Source organism: Diospyros lotus, chromosome 3 (assembly GCF_014633365.1).
Source record: "Diospyros lotus cultivar Yz01 chromosome 3, ASM1463336v1, whole genome shotgun sequence".
Taxonomy (NCBI): domain Eukaryota; kingdom Viridiplantae; phylum Streptophyta; class Magnoliopsida; order Ericales; family Ebenaceae; genus Diospyros; species Diospyros lotus.
The window spans coordinates 29,355,742-29,376,948 of NC_068340.1; the positions used below are offsets into that span (position 1 = coordinate 29,355,742).

Genomic DNA, 21,207 nt, shown 5'->3' on the forward strand with positions numbered 1-21,207 from the left:
TTTCACATAACCAAACCATCTTAGTCTAGTATCTTTTATCTTTTCCTCGATTGGCATACTTCTACCTCATTTCTAATTTTATATTTTCTTGTATGACTGCATATCCATTTTAGCATCCTCATCTCTTTTACGCTCGTCTTTTGTTCGTGCTGATATTTGACTACCCAACATTCTGAATTATATAACAAAACTGGTCTTATAACTATTCTATAGAATTTTTTTTTCAGTTTTAATGGAATTTTACCATCACATAACACTCCCGATACATTTCTTCATTTTAGCCAATCTGCCTTAATTCTATACGTAACATTCTCGTGAATTTCTCCATATTTTTTAATCGCTGATCTCAAATATCAAAAATGATATTTTCTTTATATGATTTGGTATTTTCTTTATATATTTATTTTTAATTAATTTATAAAAATAAAATTATGTGTAATTGTCATTTTAAGGATAAAAAATTAAGGTCTTAAATAGGCCAGTACCTGTAAATTAATTTTTTTAAAACCATTCAGTAGTTTAATAGAAATATAATTAAAACCCATTAAAATTAAACTCGGAGATCCAACTCTCCTGTTACAAAGTTTGTAAATATTGCATATAATAATAATAATAATAATAATAATAATAATAATAATAATAAACCAATCTATTTAATCTACATCTAAGTAAGTAGTAAATCTTCATCAATTCCCCCAAGAGACAACTTTGAGTTTGACATTACACATGGATATTATGATTTTTATATTATATTATTATTTATTGATAATAAAATAGCCAAATAGGATCTGGAAGAGTTGAATGTTGAAGTGTTAGTATTAATTAATTAATTAATTAATCCCGTAAAGAGAGAGTATTTTAGATATATAGTTAAACTTAATTGCTAAATTTAAAACACATCATTATCCAACTCATTGTGGAATTAAAGTGGTACAGTGCGGTGCTCACGTGAAATGGAAATGGTTTTTACAGAGATGGTTTGCAACTCTGAATTTGAAAAAGGCCACTGAAAAATTGTCCCGAATTTAGCAAGTTTTGGTTTCGTTGGACGACTTTTGTCAAAGTCATCTCCCTCCCTCCCTTTCTCTCTCTCTGGGGCTTGAAACATGTTTGAGGAGACAGCTCCTAATATTCAAACAAATGGAGAAAGAGCTGTTTGTTTTGTTTTTAAAGCCTTTGCAGTGACCCGTCTCGGGAAACAATCCCGGCTCCTCTCCTCCTCATGTGATCTGTGAACCCCTTCATAAAGGCTTCCTCCGCGGAACATTACATTACATTCCCTCAGTTGGGGTTTCTATTCTTCTCTATTCTGTTCTGTTCTTTTTATGCAGAGCAGCCATGGCGGTCTCCTCCAGTTCCAGGCCCAGAACCACCGACCTCCAATTGATGAATAGAATGAAAGAGAAAGATCGAGACACCAGCCCCGAACGTACCAAGGTCTGGTCCGAACCCCCCAGTAAGCTTCGAACCGACCGGAAAGTCCCCGTCGTTTACTACCTCTGCCGCAACGGCCAGCTCGAGCACCCTCACTTCATGGAGGTCCCCCTCTCCTCCCCCGAAGGTCTCTATCTCAGAGGTTAGTCGCTAAAACTGTCGTTTCTTGCACAATTTCACGGTAACCAAACAGGGCTCTGGTTTTGATTCTTATCTCTCACCTTCTGCAGATGTTATCGACCGCTTGAATTTCCTCCGTGGTAAAGGCATGGCTGCGATGTACTCCTGGTCTTCCAAGCGGTACATGCTCACTTCCGTTTCAGCTTAATACGATTCCGTTAATGGAAATTAGTTTCATTGCTGGTTGTGATTTTTCATTCAGGAGCTACAAGAACGGATTTGTGTGGCACGATTTGTCCGACGACGATTTCATTTATCCCGCCCATGGCCAAGAATACGTCCTTAAAGGATCGGAGCTTCTTGACGGCGCATTGATATGCAAATCCGACGACACCGTGACAACGTCTTCAAGTTTCAGGAAGCCGCCCCCGGAGAGCCCAAAACCAGGCAACGACGGCGACTTCCCGGCGTTGACGCGGCGAAGGAACCAGTCCTGGAGCGCGACCGATTTCAAAGACTACAAGGTCTATAAGGCCGAGCTGGCCGGCCGGGCCGCCGCCGACGCGGCCACTCAGACGGACGACCGACGGCGCCGGCGACGACCGATAAGAGAAGTAGAGGAAGAAGAAGAAGACGGCGACAAGGAAGAAGAAAATAGAAAAGAACAGTGCGAGGAGAACCAACAACAGAGCACGGAGCTGAGCAGGGACGAGATCTCGCCCCCGCCGTCGGATTCGAGCCCGGAAACCCTAGAGTCCCTGATGAAAGCGGACGGGCGTGTGATCCTCTGCCCGGGAGCGATGAACGAAGATCGGACGGTGGACAAGCACCCAAGTGGACGGCTGAAGGCGTCGTCCGTGCTGATGCAGCTGATATCGTGCGGCTCGATCTCGTTCAAGGACTGTGGGCCCACGTATGTGAAGGAGGCCGGTCCGGGATTCTCCCTGGTATCGCACTACAAGGCGAGGCTGCCACGTGGAGGGGGAGCCAATCAGGATCAGGTGGAGAAGGAAGCAGGGGAAGCTACGGTGGAAATCCCTAATTTCAGCGGGAGGATTAAGGTGAGGGTGGAAGACAAGGAGTACTTCAGCGGAAGCTTGATAGAGACAAAGAGGGACCAAGTCCCAACCCTCAAGAGGTCCTCTTCCTACAATTCCGACAGGTTAGTTCAGTCTCGTCCCTCCAACTCACTCACTCGCTGTTTCATTTGTTTGCTTCTCTTCTCCACATTCTGTTTTGTTTGTCTCTCATGTCCACCACGTACCTGTTGATCCAGTCCCCACAACTTAATTTCTCCGACGTTTTAGCTAGTTTATTTAATTTTAGACCAACTCTTTTTAACTTCTATAATTTTGTTTATTTATGTTGAAAATTATGAACTAACCATTGGAGAAGGGTTCGTTTTTTGCTTCCTAAAGCTAGATTTGTGTCGGATTCTCTTTTAGATATATAGCTTTAGAGCTAGTCAGCCAGCCAGCCCAGTAAACAACACAAGTCTTTTGAAAGTTTTTCCAATTTTAGATATCGAAAAAAAGGAGAAATTATTAAATGCAATCGTTTTATATATATATATATATATATTAACGAAATTGGGTGTTTGAAATAAGTAGAAGGGAGAGAGAAATAGAGGGTTTGGTTGGGGGGGGGGGGGGGGGTGTTGATCAGGAATTGTTGGCAAAGTACGTACTAGGAGCAGTCGTCCTCATCTTTTCTGAAATTTCACGTAAAGAAAAGAATCACTGAAAGCGCTTGGCTTGGCAACTTTCTTTGAAACGTCAACACACTAGTACTGTAGCCCGTTGTCGCCATCTTGGATTTAAGATCAACAACTTCCACAAAAGAGCGAACAGCTTGCTGGCTTCCCTGCCCAAGCATTACGCCATTACCTCCAGCCATTATAATTATTATCACACAGCCGAGACACGGTATATATCTTCTGCTCTCCTCTCAATGTCTCGATCAGTTTCCCGCTCTTAGTAAATTCAATACCCCGCCATTAAAGATCTCACCCACCAGCCACTTTCCCCTATCCGCCATGTAAAGAATCCGCATTCAAGATTGTGCAGTTGAGCATTTAGTTTCTGGGTAGTCTCACTTGGACACCTATTATGGGTCAGCCCGAGTCGAGTGCCATTTTGTTGGAGATAATTTGGAGATCACTTAATTTTCCGAATTAATTAGTGAGTATGGTATGACATAATTTTGAGTTCAGTCAGCCATGTTTAGGGCATATATTGTTAGATGGACTCTTCTAAATTGTTGTAATACCAGAGTGTTGGGCACATACCACTTGAGCTAGAAACGGGATGTTAGTTGACGTGATCAATTGGGACTTTGTGACCGAAAGAAAGGTCATGTGTTGAAGAGTTGTGGAGCCTTTTTTGTGAAAAAGTCCATAAGGAATCTTGCTTACTAATACTAATATACTATTATTCCTTGCCTTCATAAAAGGGGATGAGGGAAATCTTGAGCGCCAGGAATAAATGTATAGCACACTTATCTTAGAGAAATAGTATTTGGAGACGCAACTTTAACACTTTATAACTCCTACGAGGGTTACTCACGTTAATGGTGATGTGACAATACATCAATAATGAGAAGTACATTAACAATGAGTAACGCTGATGCATATTACCCAAGTATAAGACAAAATGTCAAAATTGTATCTCCTCGTGGCATTTTGGGAGATTGATAACATTCCAACTTGGGTGTTAGATTTCTTTTTTTTTTGTTTTTATGTTCTCTTGACAGATGAGTTGACTTCTAGTTGCACTCGGAAGAATGCTTAACATTATTTTTTGTCATTATTATTATTATTATTATTTGAGCAGGACCTCACATTTGGAGACAAGGGAGAAAGTGATGGATGGAGCGAGAGCAAAATGCATGCAGAGGAAGCCAAAGACCAAAGGAGAAGGCAACCACAACGAAGCCGCCTCTCGCGGCACTACCACCATTAGAAGGAAAGCAGTAGTCCAATCCTAAGGAGGAGGAGAAACCCACAGAAGAAAGCAAAAGCGCAAAAGCTAGAGAAATCACTTTCAGAGTTGGTGTCTAAGAAGTTGCAAACGTAGGAAAATGTAATCAATCTAGTAATAAGAATGAATATATAATTGTAGCCGAGCGAGAGAGAGAGAGAGAGAGAGAGGTGTTATGATCGAGAAACATGGGCAAAAAATACGCAGTTGATGAGCTTGCCAGTCACGGCACTGCAGAGCATGAAAGCGGTACATTGGACATTGACAGATGGGAAAATGTTAGAGCTTTGTAGGAATTTCATGACAACTCTTTGTTTTCATGTTGAAGTTGAGGCAGCCTGTGAATGGTTTTGTCTCTTTCAGTTTGGAGCTTGTGCCTCATTCTCTCTCTCTCTCTCTCTCTCTCTCTCTCTCTCTCTCTCTCGTGGAATTTGGGTTCCCCCAGTTTCCGATTACTTTTCTTGGATGGGTTAACTCAATCACCGGTCTCGGCTGTAGTTTTGAGACCGGATGTTGACTTTGAAACATGGTTACATTGGAGAAAAGCTGAAAAGCTTTGCAAGGCTACAGACTACAGTAAGTACAAGTACTATTAGTTCTCAAAAGGAGTCTCTCTAATAAATAATAAAGGAGAATTAATGACGTAAAAAATAAAGGTTAAGAGAGAGAGAGAGTGTGGGGTGTAATTAAACCTTTATAATTCTTACTGGATTGCCATAAAATTAGGGCTCTAATCCAGAATTCTTTTTTTAAGATAATTTGAAAAACTAGTCCGCATACACTAGAAAATAATTCTAGGCAAATGAGCCCTTGATTTTGGCCCACGCCCCCAGAAAGTATATGGGTTGTTCATATTTTTAACAGCAGTAAATTAGAAAAAAGAAATCCTCAAAATCCATGCCTGTTTTTTCATTCCCAAAACCAACCCCCTAGGCCTTGATAATAAAGCAAGAGCCCATCTTGTTGCCCAATAAATAAATAATAATAATAATAATATATGCCACATTAACAGCAAGTCAGGCCCACTTATAACAACAACAACGTAAAGGAGGACTGAATGTCTTCGTCCATAAGCCTATCTAGCATCTCACCTCCAACAACAATAAGCCCACTTTTCAAAGCCCAAGCCCAGAGTGCCCTCTTCTGTCATGTGGATGTGTTGGCTCATTATGACAGTGCATGAAATCTCAATGTACCATTTCCAAAAAAGAAAAGAAAAGAAGAGAAAATATGTCGTTTCTTTTGGTTAATAAATATTTCATTTACCTACTTAATGCACTTTCTCATTTGATTCTTTTAATAAATTCTACGCAATTATTCATTTTTGTGGGGGGGGGGGGGGGGGGGGGGGGGGAATGCAAAACATGAATAGAATATCTAAAATGCATTAAAATTAATTTGGACATGAAAACAAATTAGAATATCTTTAATGCCATTTTGATGTTTAATCATCATACAATTAAAGTACGGCAGTTACAATGATATCATAAATAGTTTATTTTTTAACAATTAACTGTCTTCATTTAGGAAATCCTAAAAGAGAATGCCTTATGTTTTTTTTTTTTTTTTTTAGGGATGATAATTATAATCAAAACTTTGAGGGAATTGAACCAAAATTGAAGTGGTCAACGCGATTAAAAACCGTTTAACTGGATAATAGTTTGGTTTGGGGAAAAACTAAATACTATTTCAATAGGTATGGTTTAGTTATGATTTTTACTAAATTCAAACTGAAACCCGAATCGAAACCAAATCGAATGTATGAGTAAACAAAACAAATCGAATCGAATATATATATAATATTTATTTAATATATTATATATACATATAATATATATTGACTAATACAATTTTTTTACAAGTATTTTTAATTAATGCATTACAAATATATAAAATATTTAATATTTATAAATTAATTAACAAATAAAAATAAAATTAAATTTTAAATTATTTTATTTTTATCAGTCAAATAATTATATTTAAGAAGTTTAAAGTTAATTTGTAAATTTATGTAAGAAGAATGTAACTTTATTAGAGTTTTTTGTTTGTTTGTTGTAGAGTTATAAATTTTTTTTTATGAATGTTATCCGTAAGAATTTGTCTTTGTTTGTTGGTATGGATCAAATTAAAAAAATTATGATTAAAATTGAAATCGAATCGAAATCGAATAGTTTGATTATGATTTTTAATTTTTAAAATTAATGAGTAATGATTTAGTTTTAATTTTAGTAATTTAAGTTTAATTTAATTATAATTCTAACAAAACTTAAAATCAAATCCAACCATTGCAAACCCTGCTATGGTGTCAAAAGAATTCAGGGTTTTGCGGTGGAAAATGGCCGTTTCATAAAATTCTTATACAAAAATTGCTATTCTAACTATGCTAGAATAATATTTTTTAAATTATAAGCCGTTATCATTACTTGTTCCTTTGTCAGTGAATGCATAAAAAGTCCCAATTTGAATGATGGGTCATATAAATTTTATGCCTTATTTGTATATAAATTAATGTGATATATTAATATGCTTAACTTAGGAAGGGGAAAACTCCCCATTTGATTCATAATTAGATAAAAAAAAAAAAAATCTTGTTATTTTTTCTTATAAGAATATTGTGAATAAAACGGAGTCACTCAATTTTAATTTTGAAGATCATTACCCATTCAACATCTGTGTGAGAAAGAAAAAAAAAACCTCTAGAAGGAGTTGACGGTACTGTTGTGAATTCATTTAGATAAAGCTTGGACCTTTAATGTGTTGATCTAATATATGTATATATATATATATATGCGAGATAAAAAGAAATTCCTTTTATTTATTGCATTCTGTTGTTTCTTTGAATTCTATCTCACTGAAAATCCGAAAACACAAGGGGAGAGAGAGAGAGAGAGAGAGAGGGAGACTCAGTGTCAATGCTATGTTTCGTGCTTTTCTTGCCACATTGTCCTAAACGAGCACCAACGCACATCAGTTTTATATATTTTCTTGTCACTTCCCCGCAAAACCATCTCTATTTCCAGTCCTTGCTTTGCATGCTCCACGCACCAGGAAAAAAAACCCACAAGCACTATACACACTCTGTTTCCATGTACAACTATGCATGTTTCTCCTTTCAATAGCTTTTTACACGATTTATCTGTGTTCCTATGGTGTTTAATCTTGTATCACAAGAAATGGGTATTGATCTTTTCTGTGAATTAATGACAGAGTTTCTCTGATTCTGGTTGTTTGAAGTCAGTGGTTTCTGGGTTTTGTCTCAATTGGGTTTTCCAGCGTTGATGGGTCCTGTAAGAGGGTACAAAAAGAGGAAAAAGGTGGAGAAGAAGGTTGAACCTAACGCTTCAGCCTCTGGGTCTTCTGAAGATGCCTCTCTGGATTGGTGGGATGTCATCTCCCAGAGGATTGCTGGTATATATTCTTTATTGCTTCATTATTCTGCTATGTTGGATTGTGTTTTGGGATAACTATCTATTGATATATGTTGCTGTCAGAGATCATAAACATGGTGACGCTTTTGTTGGTGTTATCTTTATTTGGTGGAATTTTCGTTCATGAATTGGATTCAATTCTGGATTATCTCATTGGTTTTCAGCCTTTACTTTTCACTGAAGTTACATGTTAATGTATTGCAAATGCAATTGATTACGGAAAACAAGGATCCCTAATCTACCATTCTCTGCCCCTGGGGGCAAAGAAAGGTGATTTTGTTACCAAATTGTATATTCATTGGTCTCTGTTCATGGGATTTCACAAAGATTCTGGGTCCTGGACGATTTTTTGAATCTACTATACATAAGTTCAAGGAGCTTATAGACAGTTTTCCATTTCATTCACCTTGTTAAGATATCCAATGTTGGGATATCCGTGTACTGAATGTTGAATTGATAACAAAATTAATGGGGAAGTTGGAGCTATAAGATATCAATTAATTTGTTTCAATTACTAATCTAACTTTGAGCAATTAAGTTTTCCTTCTCGTATTCTGTGGAAAAGGAATTTGAATTTGGTTTCTTGTGTAGTAGGAAGTCAGTAATCCACTCTATAATTGTCTCTCTATGAGTCAGAATTTTTCATCCCATGTTTTCTGTTTTGTTGGTTTTCAGTGTTTGCTGATGATAGGGGGTTAGGAATCAAGATGTATTTGGAATTGACTCTGGTGGTAAATTAAATTAATATATCAAGATGTCTCAAGGGATTGAAACTTTGTAGTGAATAGGGTTAAATTTTATGTTGAATTGCCTGCCCAAGTTAATGAGAAAATGAAGAATCCGTTAGCATGTTGTTAATGGCAGTCAGAAGTAAACCTTTCTGGAACTGTTTTAGCAATATTGTCAATTTATCTTAGAGATCTTTTCAGGCCTGAAAAGAAGTTCCTTTGATTCAGATCATTCCTTCTGAAATATGGAATTTCCTAGTTTTTTTTAATCAATGTTCAACTACCAGGTGACAGACCAAATTATAAGTCTTCAAGGAACAATGCTCAAATAGTGTACTCTTGTCTGTACAAGTTTGAAGGTAAATTAATGTATGTTAAGCTTTATTAGTGAAGTTCCTCAGCATACTTTTTACTAAGTTTCTTAGGAGTAATATTCTGGCTTAAAAAACATAGCAATTCCAAAGTTGCCAGCAATGTACTAAATCTAATATATTGAGAGTCTCAAAATGGACCATCATGTCTGCAGAATGAAGAAGACCATTCAATTTTCAATCATAGATGTGTCATATAGACTAAAGATATTCTTTCACCTTTCAATGCTATATTTAGCCCAAAAACCAGAAATGCCATATCTAGGGCTGATGAGAATTGGTACTGGTTGGTGCTTAGACTTTTTGGAGCTGGAGAAAAGAGACAGAATCCAATCTCTAAATTCATGTTCTTGTTTGGTGCGCAGAATTTCAAACAATAACAATATTATGTTCATTTCTCAAGTTGTGAAGAATTCATCCAGGTAGCAGCATTTTGGTGAAATTAACATTATTTGATATTGTCTTTGTGTGATAGGTCCATCGTTCATGGTTGGAGTCTACAAAAGAAATATTTCTTCCATACTAATATTTACATGTTTATTGGCATAGATATAGATTTCTGTTAATTGAGAAAATACAGTGGAAATGGATACTTGGAGAATGTAGGAATGTTTATCCTTTCTATCTTTCACATTGTAGCATACCTACTCATTTCCAGTGTCCAAGCTAATTAGAAGACACAGGTTGACTATCACAAAAGAACGGAGGTCTCTTTGGATGTCATCTTAAATCTAAATGATCACCTTTACATTTTACCAATCATGTTACTGCAAAACACTATCACCTTGAATATGGCCATTTATAAACTTGACAGCTGTCCCAACAAAAGATGTTTAACATAGAAAGTTTTTCCATTTCAAAAAAAGACAACTTGATCTTAATGAAGAAATGTGACTACCTCTACTTTTCTCACTGATGCTATTTCTGAAGATGCTATGTAAACTGTAACTTGTGCCATCCACATTCAAAGCAGTAGGGCCTTTGTGTGCTGCCTCTGAATTTCCATGATGAGAAATATCTGCATCTATCTTTTCTGTCTGATTTGAAATCTCAAGAGGTAGTCAAAGTTTAGAGATTTAGTTCTTGGCTCGGTATCTTACCCAAATCATCCACCCATGTGATTTTCAAGCAGATTTGTCAAAATTACTCTGGTGGATGCAGCATAATATGCCTTAATATAAGTTTGGATATCTTGAACTTGTGGATGGGTGTCATAAAAGTAATTGATGCATTTCTTAAACCTTGAAACATTCAGATGCATTTCTTAAAACCTTTAGGGTTTTTCTTCATCATTTTTGGTTTTTAACTTTTCAACAAAGATGTTTTCTAGATAGACAATGTACACTGGCATACATTAATCATCAAATTTGATAATATTCATTGTCAACCTCCTAAAATTTTCTACCAAAACACTGTATACTTTATCATATTTGTGATGGAATTTGGCATGTTGGCCAATTCCTTCATTGTTTAATGCATTTATGTTAACTCAGTAAGCTTTTTCTCTCCAACTACTATACTACTGCCTATCTAAAGCTTCCAGTGGCTGAGATGGCAATTTCCGGTGTCTTCTATATCTATTAAGTTGGTTGTCATATAGAACAGGAAATGTGGTCCATCTACTAGAGCTGATGTACATAACTTGAAGTTTCATGGCAAGGACATGATATGCAAGTGAACTAGACTTGAACTTTTTCTTCTGAACTGTTAGGATCTCTCCCTCCTTCCTCTATTTGGGTGTATGTGTTGGTATCCAAGACTTTTGTGGTAAAGAATGTACCTTTGGCATCACTGCATAGAAAATATAACATAAGTGAGATGTCTCTGACTGAGAAAATATTATTGTCATACAATCTTTTGTAAGGTGAAAAATTCAAAATTAGTCATGTGTAAGGAATGCATCTTAATTGGAGATACTACTGAAGTGGACACGCTGATAAAGATAGGGCACATGTTAACTATTTCATTTCCCTTTTTTATTTTTTTGGTGACTATGTAATTATCACAGTAATGGGAAATAAGGGTTGCATTGTTATGACTATCCATTCAAAATTATAGAGTTTGTCAAACCCGGAGGAAAGCTGAATTAATGTAGAGTTGATGATAGGAAGATAGCACATGATATTTTTTCTACATAAATAGATTTCTTCAAGTTCCTCTGCCTTTCAATTATTGAAGTTGCAGACATGTTGTTATGTCAGGAATGAAGAAAAGGTATGTGAATATGTGCCTCTCTTATTTTTTTCGTTTGTTGCTAAGTTCAACAAGACTGATGGCTAAACATTATGTGCCTCTCTTATTTTTTTGTTTGTTTTCTCAGTGGAACGAAGAAAGGGTATGTAAATGACCACTTCTCCATATCCATCTTTACAGTTACATTCAAATACAATAAAAGCTTCCCATAAATTTATTGAAACAAGAGAAAAACATTACACTAAACGTTTTTTTCATTTTTAAACATCTTGCCCGGTCAAGACCTGTCAATGGGATAGAGTTACATTGTTAAATTGACAGTACATTTTGATTAATAGCAATTGAAAAGTCTTTTATGCATTTCTTCTTTTTTCTATTAGTTATTTATATTATTTGGAAACCTGAAAGTTCAGTAATAAGGTAACTATAACTAAGTGTAATGTCTTTAAAGGGCTTAGTTTCTGTAACCTTGTTTTGTTTTAAACCCCTTACAAGTATACAATGCAGTAACCAAGTGCTAACTGATTGTATCTCTTAGCCTGGGAACCACCATAATCTGGTTGCAATATTCTACAGCAAAAAGTTATTGTCATAAGATATCTCCCCTTGTGAAAAATGGAGAAAAAAACCTTCTCGGTTTACATCATATGTTTTAGTAGCGAGATGCAGAAATGAAGAGCGGTGGTAGCTTTAGCTTCAGTAGTTTCAGTTTGAAAAGATTTGGCAGGAGGAAGCGCCACAGCGTGTGGATGAAAAAATATCCCATTTGGTGAATAATACATTGTGCACATGCATAACAGCATCAAGGTCCTTCTTTTTGAAATAGTACTCTTGAAGAATTGTACCACATCAATTAGTCATCCATGGAGAATCACTCATCTATCTGGTGATACAACTTATGCTCAGTCTGGATCATCTTGCTTATTTATTGTTTCAGTTTAGAGAATGTGCTTCACAGAATTTTTATATACAAAATTGCAATTCATCTTAAGGGTTACATCATCATTGGTCCCGTGAGATGCAGAGTTCCTTTTGTCCAAACTGGAATTCAGGACCTATACCATGTATAGAAAAAACATATAATTGAGGGCCTAGAACATGAATAGAATAGCTTCTTATGTTCCATTTAGGGTTCTTTGAACGTCTTACTTGCATGGTTCCCCTTTTATCCTTTTTTCTTTTCTTTCTTTTGTTTTTAACCTTTCTTTTATGGTTCTGGATTATAAACTTGTACCAGAAATAAGCATATGAAGAAAATTTCATTATTAATCACTGTTTGCCCCTTGGTTTGTAACCTCTTAATACATGGATAAAACAATGTTGAGTACAAGGTAGCCTGATACAGGGATGCATTATGCAGCCGATGGCCTGAGTAAAAATCATGAGATCTTTTGTCATGAATTCTAGACAAATGGTTGGAGAAGTAGCATTTATGTAGCCGATCCACCTAGTGGAGTTGGGGTCGTGATTGTTGTTGTAAATCACTATTAGTCCTTTGCTCTTTATGCCTACTTATGGCTTCATTGAATGAGGAACCACTTTGAAGTTAGAAGATAGAGATAAGAAGCCTATATTCTTACAGCTGTCATATCTAAACTAGTATTTTCTGTCATAATTCTTGTCAGATGAATCTGATAACTTCAAGGGAAGAAATGACGGAAATAGTCCTTTTTATAGTAACTACTGAACCCTGATGTAATTTGTTGTAAGAGAATTTTCTGCAAGAAGGTAAATTATCAAATTCAGAACTGTTCTTGGTCATCAAACAAGAATGGTGCTTGACAGGATAGTGATTTGCTGTAAAATATACAAGGTTTCTCACTATTTCTCAGGACGGAATAAATAAATAAAATGATAAGGTCTTCCTTGTTTGTTCTGCTAGATCAATGTGAGAGGAGTTTGTTATGAGGATGGAAAATGATCTGTAGTGTGTGATGAAAAAAATGAGCATGTATTTAGCTGAGCACAGTAGCCAGACATCAACTTTGACATTGAATCTGGCTTGGCACATATAAACTAATAGTCAGCTTTTGTATTTTGATAGAAGACTTGCTCAATGATTGAAAAGACCAAATTTGCGTCTTACTGTGTAATTTTTATCACAAGACAGTTTGTAGATAGGTTTATCTATTGGGATTATTCATTCTCATCGTGAAGTGTTGTTGAACTACCCTCCATTTACAGTCAGCTTGGGCATATGCTTCATTTGTCTACTCTTCTGGATTACCTCCTGCATGTTTTTCTATTTACGTAAGTGTGTTATATTTCTTTTATCACTCTACTGCACTTCCATTTATATTTTGGAGATCATGTTTTATTTCCCTTCATTAATGTCAGACTCGAGTAATATACTTGTGCTTGATAACTATTACTGTGGCAGTTAAAATGCTGATTTCTCATACATAGGGTAAAAAGAACAAAACAAATACAATCATATATATGTATTCATGTTTGTGTTGATTTTGTGGCCTTAAAATTCATTGTAAAATTAATATAGAAAGTTAAAAATGAATTTATTTGAAGTTAATAACAGGTTAATATTTGATTTCCCCGCCTATCTGCAGGGAATTTGTCTCCTTCAAAGGGTTTGGATAAGTTCGAGTCAGTTTTTAAGATATCCAGGAAAACCTTCAACTATATTTGTTCACTTGTGAAGGAACATATGCTGTCGAAGTCAGCTCACTTCACATTTGGTAATGGAAAGCCAATGTGTTTGAATGATCAAGTAGCTATAGCTTTGAGAAGGCTAGGCTCTGGTGCATCACTAATTGCAGTTGCCGAATTATTTGGGACAAACCACTCAACTGTCTCTCAAGTGACCTGGCGTTTTGTGGAGGCTATGGAAGAAAGGGGGCTTCACCACCTTCAGTGGCCTTCCACTGAACAAGAAATCACGGATGTAAAAATCAAGTTTGAGAGACTTCAAGGACTTCCAAATTGTTGTGGTGCAATTGACACGACCCACATTAGCATGTTGCTGTCTTCATCCGAAATGCAAAGCAACGTGTGGATTGATCAGGAGAAAAATCACAGTATGATCTTGCAGGCAATCGTGGACCCTGATATGAGGTTTCGGGATATAGTCACTGGATGGCCTGGAAAAATGAATGATTTTGCTGTGCTTCAGAATTCAGCTTTCTTCAAGCTGTGTGAAAAAGGAGAGAGGTTAAACGGGAGCAAGATGAAGCTCTCAGAAGGTACTGAATTAAGGGAATATATAGTTGGTGATTCAGGCTTCCCATTGCTGCCCTGGCTTGTCACACCTTATCAAGGGAAGGACCTTTTGGCATCCATGGCAGAGTTCAACAAGCGGCATCTTGCAACCCGAGTGGTGGCAGAAAGGGCGTTGGCAAGGTTGAAGGAGATGTGGAGGATAATTCACAGGGTAATGTGGAGACCTGACAAGCATCGGCTTCCTAGGATTATCCTCGTATGCTGCATTCTTCATAATATCGTTATCGACTTGGAAGACGAGGTCCTGGATGAATTGCCTTTGTCTCACCATCATGACTCAGGTTACAAGCAACAGATTTGTGAATTTGCTGACAAGACTGCTCTGGTTTTGAGAGATAAGCTCTCCCTCTTCTTATCTGGAGGACTTCCCCCTTGAGTAAATTTGCTTCATAGGTTGAAAGAGCTTGAAGAAGAAGGTGATGAAGAAGCCAGCGAGCATTCAGGTTTGATTCTGGATCTGGACCCTAAATAAACTTCATTGCAAGTTTATAAGGTGAGAAAGGTGAAGAGACCCAGGTTGAGTGATAGAATTTATTATTATACAAAATAAAACAGCAAAATTTTGAATTCTAGGAGGGATTGATGTAATCTATAATTTCATAAGAAAATCTGGATTAATATCTTTTGATTTGTTTAAATGAACATTTTGAGTCCCCCATACTCGATGTGAAGCATATGAATCACACTGAAGATAAGCTTCCCCTGGAGGTTGTTGTGAAGATCTTGATCATATGAATTCACCTTACATGTCCTGAGCAAGATAAGAGTCACTTAGATCACGTTCTCGTGAGAATACTCCAGAGTTGAACTTTCCTTAATAATAGTCCTCTCTCGAGGTGTTGGTCAAAATGCAACGACGTCTCATCTTTGGAATGGAGATTTTATGAAGAGTTGCTGATGTGGTCTTATAAATTAAGACTCTTTGGAGACCAACTTCCACGGGCACAGACCCATGCTACGCGGTGTCCCGCGCTCCTATAAACCTTACCCACAATGAATGAATGCTTTCTTATTAGTTGCCAAGAATGCACTCCAACCCAACTTGTCTTCAATTTCAATCCAATCACGTCCCTCTCTTCTACATATATCACAAGTGTACCCTTGCCTTCCAAACTATTTGCAGCCATGGCAACGAAAAAAATGAGAGAAGATGGAGACTTCAAGAGGCTTACCATGGCCAGTTATGTAGAGTGCTTATCGTTGACAGACAAGAATAGGAGTTTCGCTTGTAAGACATGGAAAAAAGAGTTCACAATCTTCCGAGCACTCAACGGCCATTGAGCAGGCCATTGAGCAAGCCATAGAGACTGTTGGGTGGCAAAGACCACTTTGGTTGCGATGAGATTGGTGGGCAGGGCCGGACCTTTCATGAGGCCCATAAGGCAGCTGCCTCAGGGCCCATGAAAATTTGGTTATTTGAGGCCCATAAATTGGAAACCCCCATTTTGGTAAGGGCCTAGCCGCCCACGAACCATAGTCTACTCCCTCCCCTTGCAAAGCTTCATGTTCACTGTACCCTTCTCCCCTTCTCGCTTTCGCTACCCTCTCTCGCTCTGTCATTCCTTCTTCGTTGCTCTTGTCCTCGTGCCTCGCCTTTGCGGGCTCGCCTTCGCCGTCGGTGGCTCGCCCTCGCTCTGCCTCTCTCTCATTTCCCCGCTCCTTCGAATCGTCGCCCTTCGCCCTCGCCGAGCTCGCCCTCGCTTTCCCGCCTATTGCTGCTCGATCAACGGTTGCTCGCCCTAATGGCCGGTCACTGGTGGCTCGTTGCCTCACTAAGACGCTCTCCGTCGCTCCAGCCTCCAGATTCAGTCTCTTCTCTCCGCTCGCGCTGCCTTGGATCGGATAATCAAATTCAATCTTTGAAGTAGATCTGCTTCTCCAAAATCCAGATCTACTTATTGCTTAGCTAGTTAGCTTCAACGAATCAACTTTCAGCGGTTACGGTTAGTTTCTCCTTCATGAATCATTTCGTTTTTCGTTTATGATGTATTGGGAGATTTGGATTATTGGATAGCTTTGTCTATTTTATTGATGTTGGCGGAATACCTAAACTTGATTTGATATTTTTGCCTCAAAAAATGTAAGGAGATTAGTTTTTAATTATTAATTTAGAAAATTTTTAATTTTATTCGTTGATATGGGGGCCCATTTTTAGATTTCGCCTCAGGGCCCCAAATCTCATGTACAGCACTGCTGGTGGGTTGTAGGTATCATTGGCCAAATGGGTCGTGACTCCTGAGTATTTGATACTTGATATGGAGTTTGTGATGGGTTAAAGTTTAGGTGATCACTTGAGATAACATCAAGGAGCCAATCACGATGACGGAATGTGTGTCACTGGTTATGGAGAAATTAATAATTAACAATTCGATTTTAATTTATACTTTACACCTTATAATCAAGTTTAAAAACATGCTCTAGCACCTCAATGGTGATTGCTTCATTCTTCCTTTTGCATAGTTTGAAGTTTTTGATTTTTAGTAATTTGTAGAGCTTATTACAAAAAAATAAGAACAATTTCATTGAAAATTTACCAATTCCAGCCAAATAAATCCCCAAAATAAAACACTACCCTTGGCATCAAACTTACCAATGAAAGAGGAAGAAAATGACAATTAAACTTGCAACACCACCATCGGTCACATATTTTTTGTGAAAACAGAATTTGTTATCAATTATTTATTAGATATTATAATAAATTTAAAATTTAATCAAAAAAACTAACATCTCATTGTGATATTTAAACACTCAACACCTTACACACGTTAGCTTTTATTTAAATTTTTTTTATTTCTTTTCACTTACATAAGTATAACACAGACTAACTCTGTGGTTATTATTTATTCATTTAGGTTGTGTTTGGGAGAGGAGTGTGAAACATACTTGGATGGAACGAAATCCAACAAAATGAGGTTTCCATTGTTTGGGAGGAAGAATATTAATAAAGGAATGGAATGAAACATGATGAAACTGGATAGAAAAGGCTTCCGTCCATTCTCCTTTGTCTACCCCAGTTTGAGGGGAAATGGAGGGAATAGAAATGTGGCAAAACTTTTAATGTTGTATATATATATATGGATAAATCAGTCTTACTATTTAGGGTAAGGTGTTAAATAAATTATTATAATTCATTTTGAATGTTAAATTCATCGTTGTAATTTAAAAAAATTAATTAAGTAATTATACTTTTAAATTTCATATCAAATTAGACATTATATGTTTAAAAAATGTCAAATAAGTAATTGTACTTTCAAATTTAATATCGCATTAACTATTATGATAGGTCTCATCTTAATGTCATTCCATACTGTTTTAGTTGTATTCATGATTGTTAATATATTGCAATCATCTTCAATCGACCAAACCAACCAAGAGCAAATACAATAAAATAGGAACAGAAATGAAACCCTCACACACACAGAATAACAACATAGCGAGTTACATGTTCAGATCAAATGATCTTATTCACAGCAAAGGCTCCACCTCTTAATCAATTCATTAATAGCTTTCGATTACAACCGGATTACAAGAAAGAAATCAAGATCAATATACAAGTACAACAGTATTAAATACAAACTGAAAACAAATACACTTTCAAGAAAAAGAGAGAATCTGTTCAATTTGATCTCGCGATCAAGGCAAGTATCTACGTTCTTATCAGTTTCAATCCCTCATGCCTCAGGCGATTTTCAACAGAGATTAAACAATACCAACATTTACCAATAGATCTTACTAACAAATCGAAGCCAATCGAACAAGAGAAAGATTTACGAGCGAGAGAGAGTATCACTTCATGAGTGCCAAACTAGGGTTTCAAAAAATGAGATAGTAAGCGATCTGAAGCAATTAGGATATGAAATTGCCCTTATATAGCAACAAGCAACCAAGTTGGGCTGAAGCAAACTCGATGGGCCACACGAATATAGGCTTGGCTCATGAAACATATCTCGGCCCAATGGCTATTGGCCCACAAAATTAACCAGCAGATCATATACACATTTAAATGTTAGCTAAATAAAAATAAAATGAAAGTCAAATATATATATAATAAAATGCAAACAAACAGCACGTATCAATTATATGGAAATATATTTTGAATTATAAGTCTTAACAATGATATTAACTCTATCCTAATCAAAAGAACCCTACACAAGTAGAAAGGTCCAAATCAGATCTCAAATTCAAATTCGAATTCGAAGAAACCCACTCAATCACAAAATTAAACCCCAAATATATATTTGAAAAACCCCTCGTAATCGTAAATGACTAAATCAAACATTGAATTAAAATTTAAAGAATCCCACACAATTGTAATTGCCCGACAGTGCAAGAATCTTAGATTGTAATAACAACAAACACTTTCGTGTTTGATTTTGGGTCTAATTTTTGAATTAGGGTTGGTTAGAAATAAAGTTAACACCATTAATTAATGAAATTAAAAGTACAGTGATGATGTTAAGATAACATTTATCGTAATAGTTAATGTGTAATATGATCTAAATGATTATTTTTAAATACAATAATTAATTTGTTTCTAGATCATATATAGTAAGTTATTTGACACTTTGCTCTCATATATCTTTTTTTTTATATATATATCCATTATAAGGAAGGGGGGTATACTTGTTATTTGCTATTTAATAATTATTCTCTCCATTCATTTTCATTAGCTAGCTTAATTTCCGAAAAAAGAATAAATTAATTTCCATTACCATCTATCTCTTCCTATCCCAAGCGAAGTGTATTTACATCGAATTCATTATTATACCATTTTATTTATTTGGTTCCATTAAAGCACAGCCTTATGAGAGTGAGATAAGCATGGCCTTTGGGTTCATGCTTTCTGTGACGTATGCTAGCCTAGCCTAGCCTCGCCTCGCCTCGCCTCGCCTCGCCTCTAGTATTCCAAAACTCCTTTTCCACACAGCCCATGGTAATATAAAACCTACGTAGATATCTTTGTCGTATTATCGTCATATTGCTTCTGTAGAAACTGAGGGCTCTTTGGGGCGGTTCCCCCTAGAACAACTTCCTTTTGGCAGCCACCTCATGCAATGAAAAAATATTCAGATACACTCAATGTACGAGTGAGTCTCTATCTCTAGTAGTTAAGATTTAATCATGTCATCCGATAATTCTAGAATTGGTCAAATTTGAAATCATTGGGCGACGTGGCAAAGCTTAGCCATCTAATGTACAACTTCACATGTGCACATCAGGTGTACCCAAGTATTTTCTCATGTAACGCAATATATATATTTATATAAATCACGTTCGCATAAAACAACTGGCACCGCACGAACGCTTTATTAGTTGTCAATGTTACACTCCGAAGTCACTTGTATTCAATTTCAATCCAATCCCTTTACTCTCTTCTATATAACTCACAAGCGTTCCCTTACCTTCCAAACTATTCTTGACCATGGCGACAAAAAGAGTGAGAGAAGATGCAAACATCGAGATGCTCCCCATAGCCAACTCCATGGCTCCATTGTTGTGCACAGGCAAGGATAAGTCTGGCTCTGGCTCTGGCTCCAATTTGGGCAATAGCGATTGTAATCAGAGCTTCACTTGCAAAACTTGTAAAAAAGAGTTCTCGACCTTCCAAGCCCTTGGTGGCCATCGTACAGGCCACAACAAAGCCTCTAGATTGATGGGGGATGAAGACCACCTTGATCGTGATGAAATTGGTAGGCTATTGTCACCAATGACGATGACGGTGACAGCAAAGACAAAGGCAAAGGTGATGACGACTGCAAAGGCGGAAAAGCAAGTAAAGACTCATAAGTGCCCAATATGTGGGATGGTGTTTCCAATGGGTCAAGCTTTGGGTGGTCATATGAGACGGCATCGAGGAGCTGTAACAAGGAAGGATACACACCCGTTTATGGAGAAATTAGAGAGTAACATGTCATGCCCAGCTAATTCCGAGCCTATGACAAGCAACTCTGAGAGAGAGCACTTGGATCTAGATCTACACTTGGCACCTTATAATCAACGATACCAAGTTTAAGAATATGATTTAGTACTGCAGGTGATTACTTCATCTCTTTTATGTTTCTATCTTTTTTGTAATTGGATGTTTCTATTTTTCTTTTTTCTTGGTAATTTATAAAGTTGTTTTTGTTGAGTAATTTGTAGAGTTTTTTGTTTACAAAAAAAGAACTTTTTGGATTGAAAATTTGCCAAATCCAACCAAATAAATAACCAAAACAAAACTCTACCCTTTGCATCAAATTTACAAATGAAAAAGAGATGGAAGAAAATGACAATTCAAAGATGTTAGAAAATAATAATTTACCTTTGGTACATCACACACCTCTTGTAAAAGTAGAAATCAATGATGCATTTTTAATTTTTTTCCAAAAAAATAAAAATAGTAAAACAAAAATCACATTCAGAATAAACCATAATAGACACAAGATTCATGCCTTCATGTTCGTATACATTAAGCATGAGTTCTATCTTCATAAGTAAAAACCATGCTCTAATTAGGAGGGTTTGAGAGAAATTGAGAGAGGTCTATAGACATATCTAAAGAAAAGAGTTGAGCATTTCATTCACACAGGGAGAGAGGAAAAGTGAATTTTTACAGCTAATTGTGTCCTTGTTGATGTAGGGATCCAAAGGGGCAATGGGGGTTCAATAAGTTCTTCTTTGTCGGCAACGACGACGACTACCCACTATAGTTAGCCATCGTCGCCGCTTTAGGTTCAATAAA

The 21,207-nt window shown here is 36.7% G+C and overlaps 3 protein-coding genes across 5 annotated transcripts; all 3 read left to right on the forward strand.

The window, feature by feature from the left end:
• Positions 1-996: 996 nt before the first annotated feature.
• On the forward strand, positions 997-4,897 carry LOC127798238 (protein SOSEKI 5). The gene is made up of 4 exons (XM_052331674.1): positions 997-1,576; positions 1,665-1,734; positions 1,817-2,716; positions 4,386-4,897. The coding sequence occupies exons 1-4, from the start codon at positions 1,339-1,341 to the stop codon at positions 4,537-4,539; spliced, it is 1,362 nt and encodes a 453-aa protein (XP_052187634.1). The 5' UTR covers positions 997-1,338; the 3' UTR covers positions 4,540-4,897.
• Positions 4,898-7,385: 2,488 nt separating this feature from the next.
• Positions 7,386-15,200, forward strand: LOC127798449 (protein ALP1-like). Of its 3 annotated transcripts, XM_052332017.1 has the most exons (4): positions 7,386-7,620; positions 7,740-7,940; positions 13,437-13,502; positions 13,817-15,200. In XM_052332017.1, exons 2-4 carry the CDS (start codon positions 7,811-7,813, stop codon positions 14,860-14,862), a joined length of 1,242 nt encoding a protein of 413 aa, XP_052187977.1. In that variant the 5' UTR covers positions 7,386-7,620; positions 7,740-7,810; the 3' UTR covers positions 14,863-15,200. The 3 variants fall into 3 exon arrangements, with proteins under 3 accessions (XP_052187977.1, XP_052187976.1, XP_052187978.1); XM_052332016.1 differs by having other exon boundaries at positions 7,386-7,940; XM_052332018.1 differs by lacking the exon at positions 13,437-13,502 and having other exon boundaries at positions 7,386-7,940; positions 13,817-15,197.
• Positions 15,201-19,908: 4,708 nt separating this feature from the next.
• LOC127796917 (zinc finger protein ZAT11) lies at positions 19,909-20,499 on the forward strand. Its single transcript, XM_052329320.1, has one exon. It carries the CDS (start codon positions 19,909-19,911, stop codon positions 20,497-20,499), a length of 591 nt encoding a protein of 196 aa, XP_052185280.1.
• Positions 20,500-21,207: the final 708 nt, after the last annotated feature.

What these genes read in the sequence shown, in the direction of transcription:
- LOC127798238 (XM_052331674.1), top strand. Translation starts at nt 1,339, where the DNA reads ATGGCGGTCTCCTCCAGTTCCAGGCCCAGAACCACCGACCTCCAATTG. An exon ending in CGAAGGTCTCTATCTCAGAG is followed by an intron (nt 1,577 to 1,664) that starts GTTAGTCGCTAA and finishes CACCTTCTGCAG; the next exon opens with ATGTTATCGACCGCTTGAAT. An exon ending in TACTCCTGGTCTTCCAAGCG is followed by an intron (nt 1,735 to 1,816) that starts GTACATGCTCAC and finishes TTTTTCATTCAG; the next exon opens with GAGCTACAAGAACGGATTTG.
- LOC127798449 (XM_052332016.1), top strand. Translation starts at nt 7,811, where the DNA reads ATGGGTCCTGTAAGAGGGTACAAAAAGAGGAAAAAGGTGGAGAAGAAG. An exon ending in CATCTCCCAGAGGATTGCTG is followed by an intron (nt 7,941 to 13,436) that starts GTATATATTCTT and finishes CTCCATTTACAG; the next exon opens with TCAGCTTGGGCATATGCTTC. An exon ending in CTGCATGTTTTTCTATTTAC is followed by an intron (nt 13,503 to 13,816) that starts GTAAGTGTGTTA and finishes GCCTATCTGCAG; the next exon opens with GGAATTTGTCTCCTTCAAAG.
- LOC127796917 (XM_052329320.1), top strand. Translation starts at nt 19,909, where the DNA reads ATGGCGACAAAAAGAGTGAGAGAAGATGCAAACATCGAGATGCTCCCC.